This window comes from Rhincodon typus, chromosome 23 (genome assembly GCF_021869965.1).
Source record: "Rhincodon typus isolate 14 chromosome 23, sRhiTyp1.1, whole genome shotgun sequence".
Classification (NCBI taxonomy): domain Eukaryota; kingdom Metazoa; phylum Chordata; class Chondrichthyes; order Orectolobiformes; family Rhincodontidae; genus Rhincodon; species Rhincodon typus.
The window spans coordinates 9,845,085-9,860,718 of record NC_063354.1 but is presented as its reverse complement, the minus strand read 5'-3'; the positions used below and the strand labels follow the sequence as shown (position 1 = coordinate 9,860,718).

At 37.8% G+C, this 15,634-nt stretch overlaps 1 protein-coding gene across 3 annotated transcripts in view; it reads left to right on the top strand.

The window, feature by feature from the left end:
• The window catches only part of rnf213a (ring finger protein 213a), a 111,337-nt gene that overhangs the window by 39,623 nt on the left and 56,080 nt on the right, over window positions 1–15,634 (top strand). For all 3 annotated transcript variants that reach the window (XM_048610657.1, XM_048610658.1, XM_048610659.1), the window contains 10 exons: window positions 1,331–1,449; window positions 3,362–3,484; window positions 4,696–4,751; window positions 5,898–6,051; window positions 6,449–6,584; window positions 6,929–7,117; window positions 8,665–8,795; window positions 12,904–13,061; window positions 13,886–14,098; window positions 15,282–15,460. In XM_048610657.1, the coding sequence (XP_048466614.1) occupies window positions 1,331–1,449; window positions 3,362–3,484; window positions 4,696–4,751; window positions 5,898–6,051; window positions 6,449–6,584; window positions 6,929–7,117; window positions 8,665–8,795; window positions 12,904–13,061; window positions 13,886–14,098; window positions 15,282–15,460 (1,458 nt within the window). The remainder of the gene's footprint in view (window positions 1–1,330; window positions 1,450–3,361; window positions 3,485–4,695; window positions 4,752–5,897; window positions 6,052–6,448; window positions 6,585–6,928; window positions 7,118–8,664; window positions 8,796–12,903; window positions 13,062–13,885; window positions 14,099–15,281; window positions 15,461–15,634) is intronic.

Sequence of the window (15,634 nt, the reverse complement as noted above, 5' to 3'; positions counted from 1 at the left end):
TAAGATAGTTTTTTGATGCTGGTTTTGACAGGGAGAACCAATCACAATGTCAGCCAGCACAAGAGCCACAAAAGGAAGTTGATTAGTTGTTGTAGTAGGAAATGGAGGGAAGGAAGCAGACGGGTAGACCAGATCTGCTGAGCAAATATATGGTGGAAAATGAAAGCAAAAGGCAATTCTGGACATGTCATATTGTAGTGAGGCAGTAAAAGAACAGAGATGACCTAAACCTGGAGAGTGTGCTCATGTGAAGAAAACAACAAATGCTGCAGATCACAGCAGGTCAGACAGCATCCATGGAGAGAGAGCAAACGAACGTTTCGAGTCTGAACTCTGATGAAGAGTCATCTAGACCCAAAATGTTAGCTTGCTCTTGTCTCCATCGATGCTGTCTGACCCGCTGTGATCTCCAGGATTTGTTGTTTTCAGTACAGATTCTAGCATTTGCAATAATTTGCTCCTCCAGTGTGCTAATGTGGCTGTTTTTGTCTGGAGAGAGTTTGGTACGGGTTTGGCAAAGGCAAACAACTCATTCACTGTGGAATGCCTAAAATATCTGTCGTGTTAATCTGTATCTCTTAATTCATGACGCACTGCATTGTTCAATTCTGCGTCCAAATTCATCAAACTTGAGTCAAAATTGTACTTTCACAGAAATCTTCCTCATAAAAATGGAATCAGCAATGGGAACTATGATTTTCTTGCTAAGTGTAATACATTTGTGTCTCCTGGCACTGAGTGGCAGAATTTCATATTGTTGGTAATTCATGAAGTATTTTGTGATTGCATCCACAATATGTCTGAGCAGATACATTCCCACTAATTTACCACTGTATCTATTTGGAATGAATGTTTTTTGCTAAGAATACTTTGTGTTGGTGTTGTTTCATAATAAAGTAATTCAAGGTAACCAAGATGGGTTAATTTCATTTTTCATTCCAAAATTTTTAAAAAGAATTATTTCTTTTTTGTTATTTTTCTACACATATGTAATTGATTAAAATATTTAACTTGACTAATTGTATTATTAATCTTTTTTGGTTGTTTCGAAACAAGTGGATTCTATCTTCACATGTGTTATATTTAGTTTCTTATAAATTTCCAAACTAATGTAAACTATAAGTAAAAATGACTGAAAATGCTAATTAGAACTGATTGAAACAAACCTCTGACTGATGAATAAGAACAATGACTTAATGGTGTGAGGAAAGTTGGGACATAGACATAAAAGTCAGTGCTTGCAGAAACACTGGAAATTTTAGTGAATTGAAGATTATTCACTGAACTAACTTTGTACTTGTTATAACACAACATTATGTCCTTTGCGCAGGTATTCAACTATAAATGAAATCAACAAAAGCAGAAGTGATGATTGCACAGTCTATGTGTATTTCATCACTAAATTGCCAAGAATGGAAGGTGAATCAACATATGTAGGATTTCATGGAGGTAAAGAAAATGGATTATTTTCCAGCAGGTTAACTTGTTTCCTTTGTACTTCATGTTTGGCTTTTAAGTGAATTACCATTAATTGCCCTTAAAATACCTGTGACATTTTGAAAGAATAATTCAGAATGTGTCTCAAAATGATATGATCTTCAACTATTCATTGAGAAATCATTCCACTTAACCAACAGCTAATGTGATGTTCATAGCCCACCATTCTTAACCAAGATGCAAAACCTAGACAACCCTGCTCATAGATTTCATTGGAACAATGCAGGGTAATAGAGCTCAGTCCAAGCAAAGGAATATTACATTCCAAACCTTGAGCTCTCAGTAACTGATAATATAAATCAGCTGGTAAACCGCATTTTTTGTTTTTTTTTCAGAAGGGAATATTGGCAGGAGAAGAGCTTCCTCTCCTTTTATAGATCCCTTTTCAAACATACAGATGTTGCAGCTAGTTGCTAAGTATATTGGCTGGATAGACTCATTGTTTTAGTGAAAAAATCAGCAAAAGCTAGCAATTTCAGATACTCCTGAACTGCTGAGTTTAAATGCCACACAAATATACAAAATAGTAACAATTGACCATTTACCCCATTCCAACCTGCTCTGCCAACAAGTGAAATCATGGTTGATTGGTTTATGTTTCAAATTCCACATTCCTATCTACTCCCAATTACCTTTGATCCTCTTAACTAACGAGAATCCTTCTACCTCCACATTGAAAATATTCAATTGATCCTACCTCCAGTGCATTCTGAGGCAGTGTTCCCAAGTCGCACCAATCCTCTGAGAGAAAAAATCCTTCTCGTCTTCGTCCTGTAGGGTGACCCCCAAATTAGAAACAGCGCACGCTAGTTCTGTACTGATCTAGAAGAGAGAACATCCTTTCCATGTCCATCTTGTCAAGACTGTTCAGGACCTTTTATATATTTCAATCTAGTTACCCCTTACTTTTCTACATTCCAATGTCTGTCAAACCCATCCTCATAGGACAACCCACTTGTTCCAAGTATCAATCTCATAAACCTTCTGAATTGCCTCTAATTTATTTACACGCTTCCTTAAATAAAGAAATCAAAACTGCAAGTTGTATTCAGGATGTGGTCTTACCAATGCTCCATAAAACTGAAGCATAACATTTTTACTTCTATGTTAACTTCCTTTCTTCAAAGGATAGTATCCTATTAGCCTTCTTGATTACGTGCTGTACCTGCATACTTGCTTTTACTGAGTCATGTACTATTACACCTAAATTCCTCTGCTAATTCCACGGTTGTTCTCCTTTTAAGTAACACTCTACTTTTTCAATGTTCCTGTCAAGGTGAACAACACACATTTTCTCACATTGTACTTCACCTTCTAGACTTTTTGGCCTCTCGCTCAACCTGGCTATATCTGTATGCAATCTCATGTTGTCTTTTTCATAACATACTTTCCTATCTATCTTGATGTCATCTATGTGTTAATGTGCTATGCCTTTGCACCCTTCCTCTAAGTCATTGATGTAAATTGCAAAAAGTAGAGGCTTCAGCATAGACCCTTACAGGACTCAACTCTTCACATCATGCCCTTCAGACAAAGACCTATTTATGCATACCCTTTTTCTACCAGCTAGTCAATCTTCCTTTCATGGTAATATGTTAGTCCCTTTATTTTTATTTTCCACAATAATCTTCGATGTAGGACCTTACGAAGTCCCTAATACCTGCTTAATAATTTTCAAACAAATGGTTGCAACATGGAAGTGGTTACTGTGAAATTGTTATGAAACATTTGATTCATGGTCTGTGTGCACTCTATTATGCATATGTAACATTTAATCAAAATTTGGCGTGTTTGTGCATCTGTAGATTTGATTGAAAAGTTGTGGTGAAGTAAGGCCGAAATTACTTTTCTATCTTGTTACTAGATCCCTGGCAGTCAGTTCACATTGATGATCTCAGGAAGTCGAAAGACATGGTTGCAGATGTGACTGCTTTCAAAGGTGTTACTATTAGCCAGCTGTTTGGCAAAGACCCAGGGGAGCCTGAAGGTATGTATATTTTTAACTTTTTTTCAGACACTCTTTGGATAGCTGCGGTGTAAGCTTTGTGAATATTTAATTGATATTTAATTTTAAGTTTTAAAAATTAAGCAGTTGAAGAAAAGTTTGAAAGCTGTTCCTCGTGTTTGGTAGATCTACTTCCTCCTAGTGGCTTCTTATTTAGTAGCAAAGATATTTGAATAGATTGTAGATAGAAAAGTAGCTAAGATATTGTGAAAATTGTCACCAGGACTAAGAACGAGAAACTCTCCAAAAATCTCGCTGCAACTCAGAATATAAGATTCAGACCTCATGAATATGTTTGGGGAATATACCATGAAAAGAACATATTACATATTCAGGGACAATTGGTTATTAGATAATTTATCTAATTCTCAGAAGTTAAAAATTGCCTGTGTCGGAATTGCTGAGTTTAACAGATTTGTTGAAATAAATAGTAATACCCGACTATGTATTTTTCCACTGTAGGCCCCTGAACCATGATCTGTCACAGGTGACCTGTACATGTCCTAATATAGTTTCCACCTCCTCCTCTCCCTTTTTAACTGGTGAGAAACACCTTATATGACCCTAATCTTTTGTGTTAGGAGAATTTTAGATGTGATCAATGCATTGATCAATGATCAATGCAATGGCACAGAATATTTGTCTATAAATAAACACAGGAACATCTAGAAACAGAAAGAAAACACAAATCCATCTGGCCAATCTAAATACTTAAGCGTTACAAATCCCAAGTTACTGATCAGTTAATTACTTTTAAACGTTCTAATATTTATCTTGTCTATACCTATACTGTCATCCAGCTTACTCTTATCCAAGGTAATCATTTTAAGTTTATGCAGTCTTTTCTTTATTACCTGAATGCCTACTCCCAGCTGTTGCTATGATTCCTGTTATGGAGATGCATTATCTAAGAGACAAATTTCTAATATCGTTGACTAGATATATGTGTCTTGAACTTTTCCGAAAGAACATTTTTCAAGACAAAAGACGTTGGCTATTGCAGCAACAATGTATTTGCAAGTAACAAGCTGGCTGGATGGAAATGAAAAATTTGTTGTATTTTCAGAGAGGTCACATGACCGGTTTGTGGGGAGTAAGGAGGAAAGATACTGGATTTATGCACACAGTCTAAGATAATGAGGCTCTTCTAAAGTAATATCAGTATACATAACAAGTATTTCTTTGTGTTATAGCCATGATTGTGGACCAGGAAGAGATGATTGAAGAGCCTGTATCTGAATCCCTTTTTGTAAGTATTTTTTAATTCATTTGAAATTCTGTATCTCACTGAATATGCTACTTGTAGTACCTGCAGTACCACATATTGTACATTTCAACAAATTCAAGGAAAATCTAAAATGGAAAAGTACTTTAAATATCTTGGGATACTCATACATGGGCAAGTGGTGAGGATGACATAGAGAGTCTCCATAGGTTAAGTGGGTGTACTTAAACTTGTCATTATCTTACAAAAAAACAATGTGGGGGAAAATGTGAGATTATTCACTTTGGCAGGAAGAAAAGGGGAGCTGACTATTACTTAAGTGGGAAAAAACTGTAGAAAGCTAAAGCATAGACGGATTTAGGGAGTCCTTGTGTATGAATCATAAAAAGCTGGCATCCAAATTCACTCTGCAATAGCGAAGGCCAATGGACTGTCAGCCTTTATTTCAAAGGGATTGAAGTATAACAATAAGAAGGTCTTGCTAAAACTAAACAAAGCACAAGTCAGACCATACCTGGAATACTGGGAACGGTTTTGGTTCCCATATAGAAGGAATGATAGGCTGCTATTGGCAGCAGTCCATAGAAGGTTCCCTAGGTCGATCACGGTACGGTGGGATTTTCTTTGAGGAGAGGTTGAGTGGATTGGGATTGTATTCATTGGAGCTTGGAAGAATGAGAGGAGATGTTATTAAAACATGTGAGATGCTGCAAGCCTGTTTTCCCTTGTGGACACTCTAGGACCAGAGGACATAATCTCAGAATAAGGGGATCACCCATTTAAGACAGGTGAAGAGGAACTCTCTTCTCTGAGGGTAGTGAATCTGTGGAATTCTTTACAGCAGAGGGCTACTTAGGTTGGGACATTAAGTATAGTCAAAGTTAATGTAGACATGTTTTTCAATAATAGAATTGTGGTTATAGTGAAAAGGCAGGAAAGTGAAGTTGAGGATTATCAAATCAGCTGTGATCCTGTTGCATGTTAGAGCAGACTTGATGGGTTGAATAGCCTATTTCTGCTCCCCTGTTTTCTGGTCTATGGAAATGGAAATGGAAATATAGCTATTCCAGCATTGCTTTTGTGACATGATGCTTTCTTGTTGTTGCATTGTATGTATTGTTGTTTTTTTAATATATAAACTTGAATAACTCTCACTGTTTCCCCAAAAAGGGTAGTGAAAAAATCTTGGATACAACCTCACTCATAAGGAGCTGTGTGCAGCCTGCTGTTGGCATGCTGAAGGATCAGCATCAAAGGGTTAGTCGCAGCACCAAGCGAGTAGAAATCCTACTTTCGCTGTTAACAGAAGACATTGAGTTCAAAGGTTTGTTAACTGCTTTACATGGATCAAATTGTTCTGCCATTTACAAAAGCAAGTAATGTCAGACTTCTCAGTAGAGCATATTCCATCGCAGCGATTGAGATAGCCAGGTTGATGTTGATCATGAACTAGCACGAGTAGTTGTGAACAGCTATTGGGTTTTAAGCTTTTTCAATAACTGGCATTGTTTAACCTGTTTAAATGTAAAATGTACAGCTTAAAGTATTTCACTGCCAGGAGGCAAGCAAGATCCAATTTCAGCATTTGGATACCCCTTCAAACTGTTCTTTTAAATGGATCGTGTGAATATCTTAATGATTGGAAAGTATCTGTGCTGTACAGAGAACGATAGTTTTCAGTAAAATCAGCAAACCCCATATTATTTTTTTCCTTAATTTAGCTTTGTTCCTTTCAATGATGAAGCAAAGGTTACATTCTCTTCTGCTAAGGCGAGATGAGGAGTCTGTCAATGCAACTGAGTGGATGGTGCGGGAAGCCTCAAACCTTGAAGCACTTCAGGAAGGTGGTACCTTCAGGTACCTCTACTCTGTTCTTTCCTCCAAGAAGGCTCAAAAAAATTGTTTTTAATGCAAAGTAAATAAATTGTTGAAGTTTCACTCTCTAAAATATCTTTTCAAGAAAATTGAAAATTTATTGGTGGTATAGTATTGTATTTTAATCACTAATGAACAATTTATATTTGAGGTTCAACAGCTACATACCAGAATAACTAAATGATGTAGCGAAGTCTGCCTAAAAGAGATACTAGCATGAAACAATTGACTTACCTTTTCCTGTAGTAAAAAAAGGTGTGCTGTCTTGCACTATGTGCCTTGGCTTTCAAGTTTTCTCAATTTAAAAATAGTACTTTGCTTTACAGACACACACTTTGGAAGCGAGTTCAAAAAGTAGTGACACCTTTCCTGGCACAGATTATCTCTATTATAGACCGAGACTGTAACCTAAACTTGTTAATTGATGATACCCCTGAGCTTTTACGAAAACTTTGGCTGGACATTTTTAGTGACTCAAATCTGCTGGATATTCCTTACAACAGAAATATCCTCAGGTAGGTATTTTGCAAAGTACAATGGTCTTCATTATAAAGACTTCTCTTTGACTGTTATTTATGACATATGATATCCTCCTTCTCTACTGTGGTATTGCATATGTGCAGCATCTTTTACCTATAAGGCATTAATTCCCACTGCTGACTAATAGCCTAATTGGTCATTGACTTCCTAGCGTTCAATTCCTGAACTTGAAATCGTCTCAGTTTTATGGGTTTGTCACTGCATCATCTCAGTGAGTGTTGAACGCGAACCTTTGTTCTTTACGTGGGAAGGAGGAGCTGAGCCCTAATAAACTTCTTAAGATCTTGTACTGAATGGTTATAAAATTGCACTATTGGATGCCCAGGAGCACATTGGGTGCCTAATTTGTCAGCTCCTTCTACCCCAGCTGTGTTATAGTTGCATTTGATCATAGAGTCAAACAGTTTCCACCCTGTAGGGATTCTGTGATTCTACGAGCATAGAAACGGGCCCTTTGGGCCACCAGGTCTTGCTGATCCACAAACATCAAGCTATACTAATCCCATTTACCTGCACTTGCTCCATAGCCTACTCTGACGCAGCATTTGAAATCCTCATGACCTGTTCTTTTCTGGTAGCTGCAGCTTCCTGTTGTAGGAGACAGAAAATTGTAAAGTTAACTCTAGCGTCTTGTATGCCATTTGTGATCCCCTCATCTAAGGAAAGATATACAGGCACTAAAGGCTGTTCAGAAAATGTTCATTAGGTTGATCCTGGGTATGGCTGAATTTTCTTATGAAGAGAGCTGAGTGGTAGGACCTGTACTCATTGGATCTTAGAAGAATGAGGGTCAGCCTTCGCTGTGGGAGAGCCTTAAGTATCTCAGCATAATCTCAGTATAGGCAGTCACCATTTTAAGACAGAAGTGAGGAGGAATTTCTTCTTTGAGAGTAGTGAATCCATGGAATTCTTTACTGAAGAGGCTATCAAGGCTGAGTCAATCAGAATATTCAAAACTGAGAGAATTTTAATTGATATTTAAATCAAGGATTATGGGGAAAAGGCAAGGAAGTGAAGTTGAGGATTATCAGTTCATCAGCCATGATCTCATTGAATGGTGAAGCAGATTTTAAGGGTTGAATGGCCTGCTTCTGCATCTATGGGTTAATGTCTTATGTGGTGTCCAGTACAGATTGGATCTGACAAAGACTCAGAAATAGACTGGAAGCCTCTCCCTTCTTGGCCACAAGTGTTGACCTATTCCTGAGCCTGTGTCAGAGATAATAAATGAATTAGGTTTTAGCCTCAGTGTGTTTGAAGCAAACTGCACTTCTGGCTTAACTAATGAGGACTGTATTTTCTATACATAAAAAGATAGAAGACTAAACACGGAGGAGGATCTTATTCTGTTGTTAACACCATCACCACAGACTTCCAAGGTAGCAGTTTTATTTTGTCCCCATTGCCAACTTCACCCTTCCCACCTACATTCTGCCTACAGGTTGAAAAGTTGAATCATGCTTTAAAATCATTAATAATTTCTGTAATTATTTTAAAAAACTGTTTATTATACATTTGGCAGTTTACAAACTGAGATTGTTGTCCACAACTACATGAAGATGGATGTACTGGCAATTAGTAACAAGCTACCTTTCAGTTGGAGAATAAAAGACTTTTTGGATGAATTATGGATTCGGGCCCAGTACATGGAAGGTATTTGATGATTACTGTGATCACATAGTTAAAATACTAACACAATGCTGTGATCTAATGAAAAATAGATCATTGATAGGGAGCTCAAATAAAGACTGCACATTTTCTGACAGAAATGAAATATGTGATAGTGAGAGAATGTTTTAAATTTTATGTGAACTCATGATGTATTGAAATCTTCCCTCATTACAAATGCCTCCTCCTTCAGCTACTAGAAAAAACAAACTCCAACCTAAACATGCAGCCATGATGTCGTATAATCATAGTTCAGGTAGCATGTGAACTTATTCTGTATTTATTGACACTGACACTGATATTCCCGGCTTCCTTATGTTGTGTCTCATTCTGGTAACACATGGCCTGCTGTGTTCATCCAGCCCTGCACCTTGTTGTCTTGGATTCTCCAGCATCTGCAGTTCCTACTATCTCTGAGTATTGAATAAGCAGCATAAGGAAACAGATGTTAAAACACACACCCACCTATAATTTGAATGAACCTTGTTTTGGAACTGCGTGCGTTAGACCAAAATGGGAGGAGTTCATGGTCTGTCTCTAGTCCCAATATTTCACGGGTCACAACATAAATTTGATTGTTTTACCCAATACCTATTATGGCCAGTTGTATACTTTCCCTACAGAAGAGTATGAATGGAAAAAAAATCCACTAATCAGATTTCTTTAATAAACACGAAATTACTGATTTAATGTAAAATAAAACTTTTTCGATAAAGATACCAAACTAGTTAATACACAGAGTTTGTAATATGGAATATAAATGTTTATCATTGGTGGCTCAATGGTTAGCACTGCTGCCTCACAGTACCAGGGACCCAGGTTCAATTTCAGCCTCAGGCAACTGTCTGTATGGAGTTTGCACATTCTCCCCATCTCTGCGTGGGTTTCCTCCAGGTGCTCCGGTTTCCTCCCACAGTCCAAAGATGTGCAGGATAGGTGGATTGGCCGTGCTAAATTGCCCATAGTGTTCAGGGGTGTGTAGATTAGGTGGGTTATAGGGGGATGGGTCTGGGTGGGTTGCTCTGAGGGTCAGTGTGGACTTGTTGGGCCGAATGGCCTGTTTTCACACTGTCGGGATTCTATGATTCTGTGATTTAAACACAGACACATTCAGGATGAAGGAAAAAATGAATTCCTGTCTGCAGAGACTCATTTTGAATGAGAAAAAAAGATCTTTAGCCAATAAAATATTCAGTTCTTGAAGTTAGAAAATGTTTAAGGTGTTGAATATTCAGATTTCAATTTGACATATTTAGACAGGTTGTTCAACATGTGGTATTATCTCTGGAGTCTTGGCAGACAAAACTTGCTCAGGAGACACTGTATTGAGATGTCTTTCAGATGCTCTTCAAGAGATTTCACACACAACGAAGGTGTTTCAGAAGCAGAAAAGATCTGAGTTGGGCAAGCTTTCCTAAGTAGGCTTTTCCCCAACTGACATCCAAAGCAGTATTGAAACAAGACAGTCATAAAACCCAATCATAAACTCAGCCATGTGTTTTCCCAGAATTAACTGAAACCATATGGTTTCCAAAAAAGTTATGTGTTCAGAAAATATTCACTGTTCAAAGTGACTTTTCAGTGACCCCTTTAAAAAGAAAACCTTGATATATCCAAAGCATTTGAAATAAATCAATTTTTTTCATGACCTTTCAAAACTCTAGACCTCAAAACATTAAATATGCACCTTTTATTACAAGTCAAAGAAATCAATAAAAAACATTGTTTTGGAATGTTCTGAAGAAGTGTCATGTTTGTCTTGAAACTTTGTTTCTCTCTTCACAGATACTGCCAGAACCACTGAGTTTCTCCAGCATTTTCTGTTTTTGTTCCAGTCATCAAGCATCTGCAGTGTTTTGCTTTTATTTAATGTCCTTCTTTAGTCCTATTTATTTTTTGAATCAAGCCTTGGTACAGACTAATCAGCTGCAGAACCACAGAAAGCATTGATCCAATCAACTTTTTTATACCTTTAACATGAGTCAAAAACAAATAAACCTTTTAAAGCAATTGCCTACAGTTAAAACCCCATTATCAACTTATAACCGTCCCACACACACAATAGGTGCACTTTTCCCTGAAAAATGTTGGAAATGGTGTGAATGAGCAAAAGGTTCTGTTTTTGCTCCAGATGAGATTCTTGCTGGTTAGCAGCAAGAGGCCTGTTTGCCTTAATTAACTGTTGAACCATCTTACCTCATTGATGTGCAGTTTCCCATTCTCCCACCTGCGTAATGAAAACTAGATAGCACCAATTCCCAACAGGAAAGTCAGAGCAGTAATCTGGCAATACCAGTGCGCCTTTTGCTCTTCCAGGTTACTGATCTCCTCCATCCCTCTAGCAGTCACCAACATCTCCAGGCGTACCCTGTGGGCAATGACCGAATGCAAACCCTGTCCATCGGGACTTCCAGTTCCCTGTCTGTAAAATGGGATGCAACTTCTCTCTGTCCAATACATCTGGAGCAGTTTCTAGGAACCATGCAGGACAATTGCAGACTGCCAGTCCTTGACCAGATGCAGAGTTAGCCTTTAAAAATGGCACTAGTGCAGGAATCCCAAGAGGTCTTGACAGTGGTCAGAACTTCTGCCTATAACAAGTGGAAAGATAATATGAGCGAGGTGCTGGCCAGACATCATTCATAGGTAACAAGGAGAGTTTGGGAAGATAGTGTGAGAATGTTCCTTATCACTTTGTTCATTGCTGCACCGGAAAACATAATTTCGTACCAAGGAGACTTTGCAGTTCTAATCTTGAAAGGTGTTTATTGTCCTGTTTCCCTATAGACACTTTCACTTCTTCATTGTTTACTATGTTCCTGAAGTTCAGGCTCAGTTTACATTGATTAGTACAGTTAACACTTCTTTGCTCTGCCTGCCTGTGCCTAGTATCAATCTTCAGCCTGCTACCGGAATTCTATTAACTCTTTAAGGTCTTAGCGAAAATTTGTAGCTTGGGATGTGGATGTAGTTGTTTGTTTGCTCACCTAGCCAGTTGTTCCTTGGTGTGCAGACGTTTCATTAGCATTCTAGGCAACATCATTGGTGCAACCTCTAATTGAAGCATTGTTGTTCGACTCCGTTATGAATTTATATGATGAATGTTATCAAAGACTAAAGACCCACACTGACAGTAAGCAGGACTAAGGTGATGTACAGAATCTCATGCAGCGAGTACAATAGACATTACATTGGACAAACGGAGATTAAACTGACGACCAGGATACACAAACACCAGCTGGCAGTAAAAAGATATGACCAATATTCACTTGTCCCGATACACACAGACAATGAGGACCATCAGTTCGACTGAAACAAAGTGACTATACTGGGACAAGTAAACAACAGACATGCAAGGGAATGTCTGGAAGCCTGGTTCTCAACATGGGACTCCATTAACAAACACATAGAAGTAGACCCCTTATACGGACCACTGCTTAAAAAAAACAGAACCGGAAGTGACAAGACCTATAACACCAGAGGATCATATAAATTTGGAACAGAGCAGAACACCAACGCTTCAGTTAGAAATCGCACTGATGATGTTGCCTAGAATGGTAGCGAAACATCTGCACACCACGGAACAAATAGCTCAGTGAGCTAAGGAACAACTGCATCTATTAACTCTTTACCAGCCTAAGTATCTGATACTGCATAATTAGCTCAGTCGCCTAGCTTGTTCATCTCACATTCAAACACTCAACTATTGCAAAAGTGCATAAAGTGCTTATTTTTCAAAACGTAGCTATACTTTAGTCTAGGTTTGTGAGAACAACTGCTTCTCAGCCTGATGGCTTTTTACAAAAATATGATCAAGAAGCTGGAGTTTGAAATACTTATACGGTATGTGTGGATGAGACACCACATGAACAAAAATTCTTCACTTCAATTCAAGGTGAAAATGGAATAGGCCTATGGATACCATGATTCCGTTTGTCAGTCTCCTACTCCTTTAGTTTATTATTATGATCCCTGCCATTATATCTCTGCAGCTACAAATTTTATCGGACTGCAGAACTAAACAGATTGGAGTCTTGAGAGAATTCCACAGAATTAATTATGACTTGTTCTATTTCCCAAATTCATAAAACAGGACAAGGTGAGCACAAGCTGAATGAAATATTTAATAAAACTGGATTTGGAAAGTACATTTTAAATCTGAGTGAAGAATGGAGACAAGAATTTTTCTTGAGATACTTGCACGATTTCCTAATGATGACCATGAGCATTTCATCTGAATTAGAATTTGAGGTAAAGTATTTGAGTCCAGTTGATTGCCTTGAGTTCTTCAAAACAGGAGAATGTTTTCACGTGATGAATTTGACCTTTAACATTTAGATGGATACGATGAAGTAAATTAAGCAAGCAAGAACCCCACACCAATTATGTACCCAAACAAATTTCTTCTGTGTACTCTGCACAGGCAATAAATTGAAAATCTATCCCTATTGATAAATAAAATATACTGGTAGTGCGTAACGTGTAGTGATAGTAAAGTACAGAACTTCATAATTGAAATTGAGAAACTGAACACAATACCTTTAGACTCCTTTTTGAGGAGTGCAGTGAGTGCTGTGCAGTCAGAATACATACCCTGACAACCTAAAAGTAGATCGGGGATCTCATTATTATTATTATTATTTGAACAAGCGCTAAGCACACATTGTATCTCGAAAGGCATTTGTGTTCGGTTTATGCCGGCAAACATCTGCTTGCTTTGCCTTTGGTTGGTGTTTGTAACTTGGGTCACGGTGGCTACTGGAGAGCTTACTGTGGCACAGACAAGGCTGTTCAATGATATCCAGTTTCCCAGTGGGATCCCTTAAGCAATGCTTAGACCCCTGTTTACATAGCCCCTACCACCGTAGACCAGGATTGAGAAAAGAAAAGTTGAAATACAGTTCTTCAGCTATAAGCTGGACACTCATATTGGATAGAGGTCACAAGTTTTGAGGATACCTAATGTTGTATAAAATACTGTGTAGTGAAGTCTGAGAGATGTTTGAAAAAACATTTATTAAATATGTTGTGATACTTACTAAATCCGTTTAACATTTTTTGCACATTTTATTTAGTTCCTTCAAGGAGCACTGATGTCCTGTGTAAATGAGCTGAAAATAAAGTACAGTATTGGGGATGATCTCTCTATATTTTGGGTGCACATTGCACATCAGCGTTTCAAAAATCGTCTTCAGAATTTTTCACGAATTGTTGCAGTGCAACCTTCAGTTCTGCAGCTTCTACCGAGGATGAACAATGAAATTCAGAAAGCTGAAAGCAGAGAGATGGTGAGTATGCTTATCAATATTTCAGCACAATCATACCCATTAGGAAGAAAATTTTGCATTTATATAGCATCTTATTGTTATACTTAGGACATGCCAAGTCGCATTATTTTCAAAGTCCAATCACGGTTCCAAATTCATTAACTATTAAATTTATTGTCGGCAGAAGAAGTAACATTTTTCATGAAATATTTTTCCCTCTCTCTTGTAGTCCTTTAGAACAAGGAGGATTCTTGAGATTGGAGCCCAGAGATAGGAGAGGGAGAGAAGGGCTGTAAGAAAAGGCAAAGGAGAAAAAGTATTAAAAGAAACGGGTCTATGTTCCAGATAGGTAATCAGTCATCAGTCAGTGTGTTTGTTGGTGCATGGTCATGTGGGAGTCCTGCACCTCTTTGAGCTTTCTTCATGCTGTTGCGTCTTCAACCTTTGCCATTTGCCTTGCAAGATGATCCTGAACAACTGTTCAAACAACTTTCAAACTTTTAAGTTTGTAATCCTCCAGATGGTTAAACAGCTATCTGCCATGAAATGCTGTTTTCTGGCTTCAAGCCAAATTTTTTAATATAATTGGACACTGGCCCTCCTATTCCATAAGCCTCACTTCTCTTGACCATCCTTTTACTTGGTATTTCATAAAACTCTTTCTTAAAATCCATATTGACAACATTCACCACATTCCCAAAGTTACGTTCTCTGTTTCTTTATCAAAAAATTGAATTAGACTAGTCAAGCATAATCTGCCTTTTACACATCTGTGCTGGGTTTCCTTAATTAACTCAAACCTGTCCATGTGCCTGCACCCCAGCGATGGTAGAATAACTAGCTTATAGTTGATAGGATTGTCCTTTCTTGAATAAAGAAATCAAAGTTGACATTCCAATACCCTGGTACCTCTCCATATCCAGGAAGGCTTGAAAATTAAGGCAGGCCATTTTGCTATCTCCATCCTCACTTCCGTTAACAACCTGGGATGCAAGCCACCCTTACCAGATGATTGATGTATCCTAAGTATGGCATGTCTTTCTGATAGGAATGCTTTTTAAGTAATCTCCGCTCTCTCTAAACTTGTTGATTTCAGTTAATTCAGGACAGTGTGTTATGCTTAACTAATTCCCCTTTGTTTATGTAGAATGCCTACAGTGAAACTTTTTCACCCATTTAATTAATGTTTGTTATTTTAAAACAGGTCATTGATGTTTATGCAGCAGCTGCCTGCGTTGAAATGCTAGAATCTGCACGCACTGAAATGTCACCTGAAGTCTGGTTACAGAAGGTGAACAGTCTGCAGATGCCCATTGAACTAATCTGCACAGAAGAATTCCTGCAATGCCAGGGGATAAAATCATCTGTTGTACATTGTGTCCAGTAAGAATTATTTTATTAAACTGTTGTTTGAGGATTTGAAAAGAAGGTGGTATATATATTTAACAGAAGTATGACATATTGCAAAGTAGTTTTAAGATTTGTGATTGTGAAAAAGTCAAGGTTATTCTTTGCTGTTTTAAAGCATTATGAAATTGCTATTATAACTATCAACAA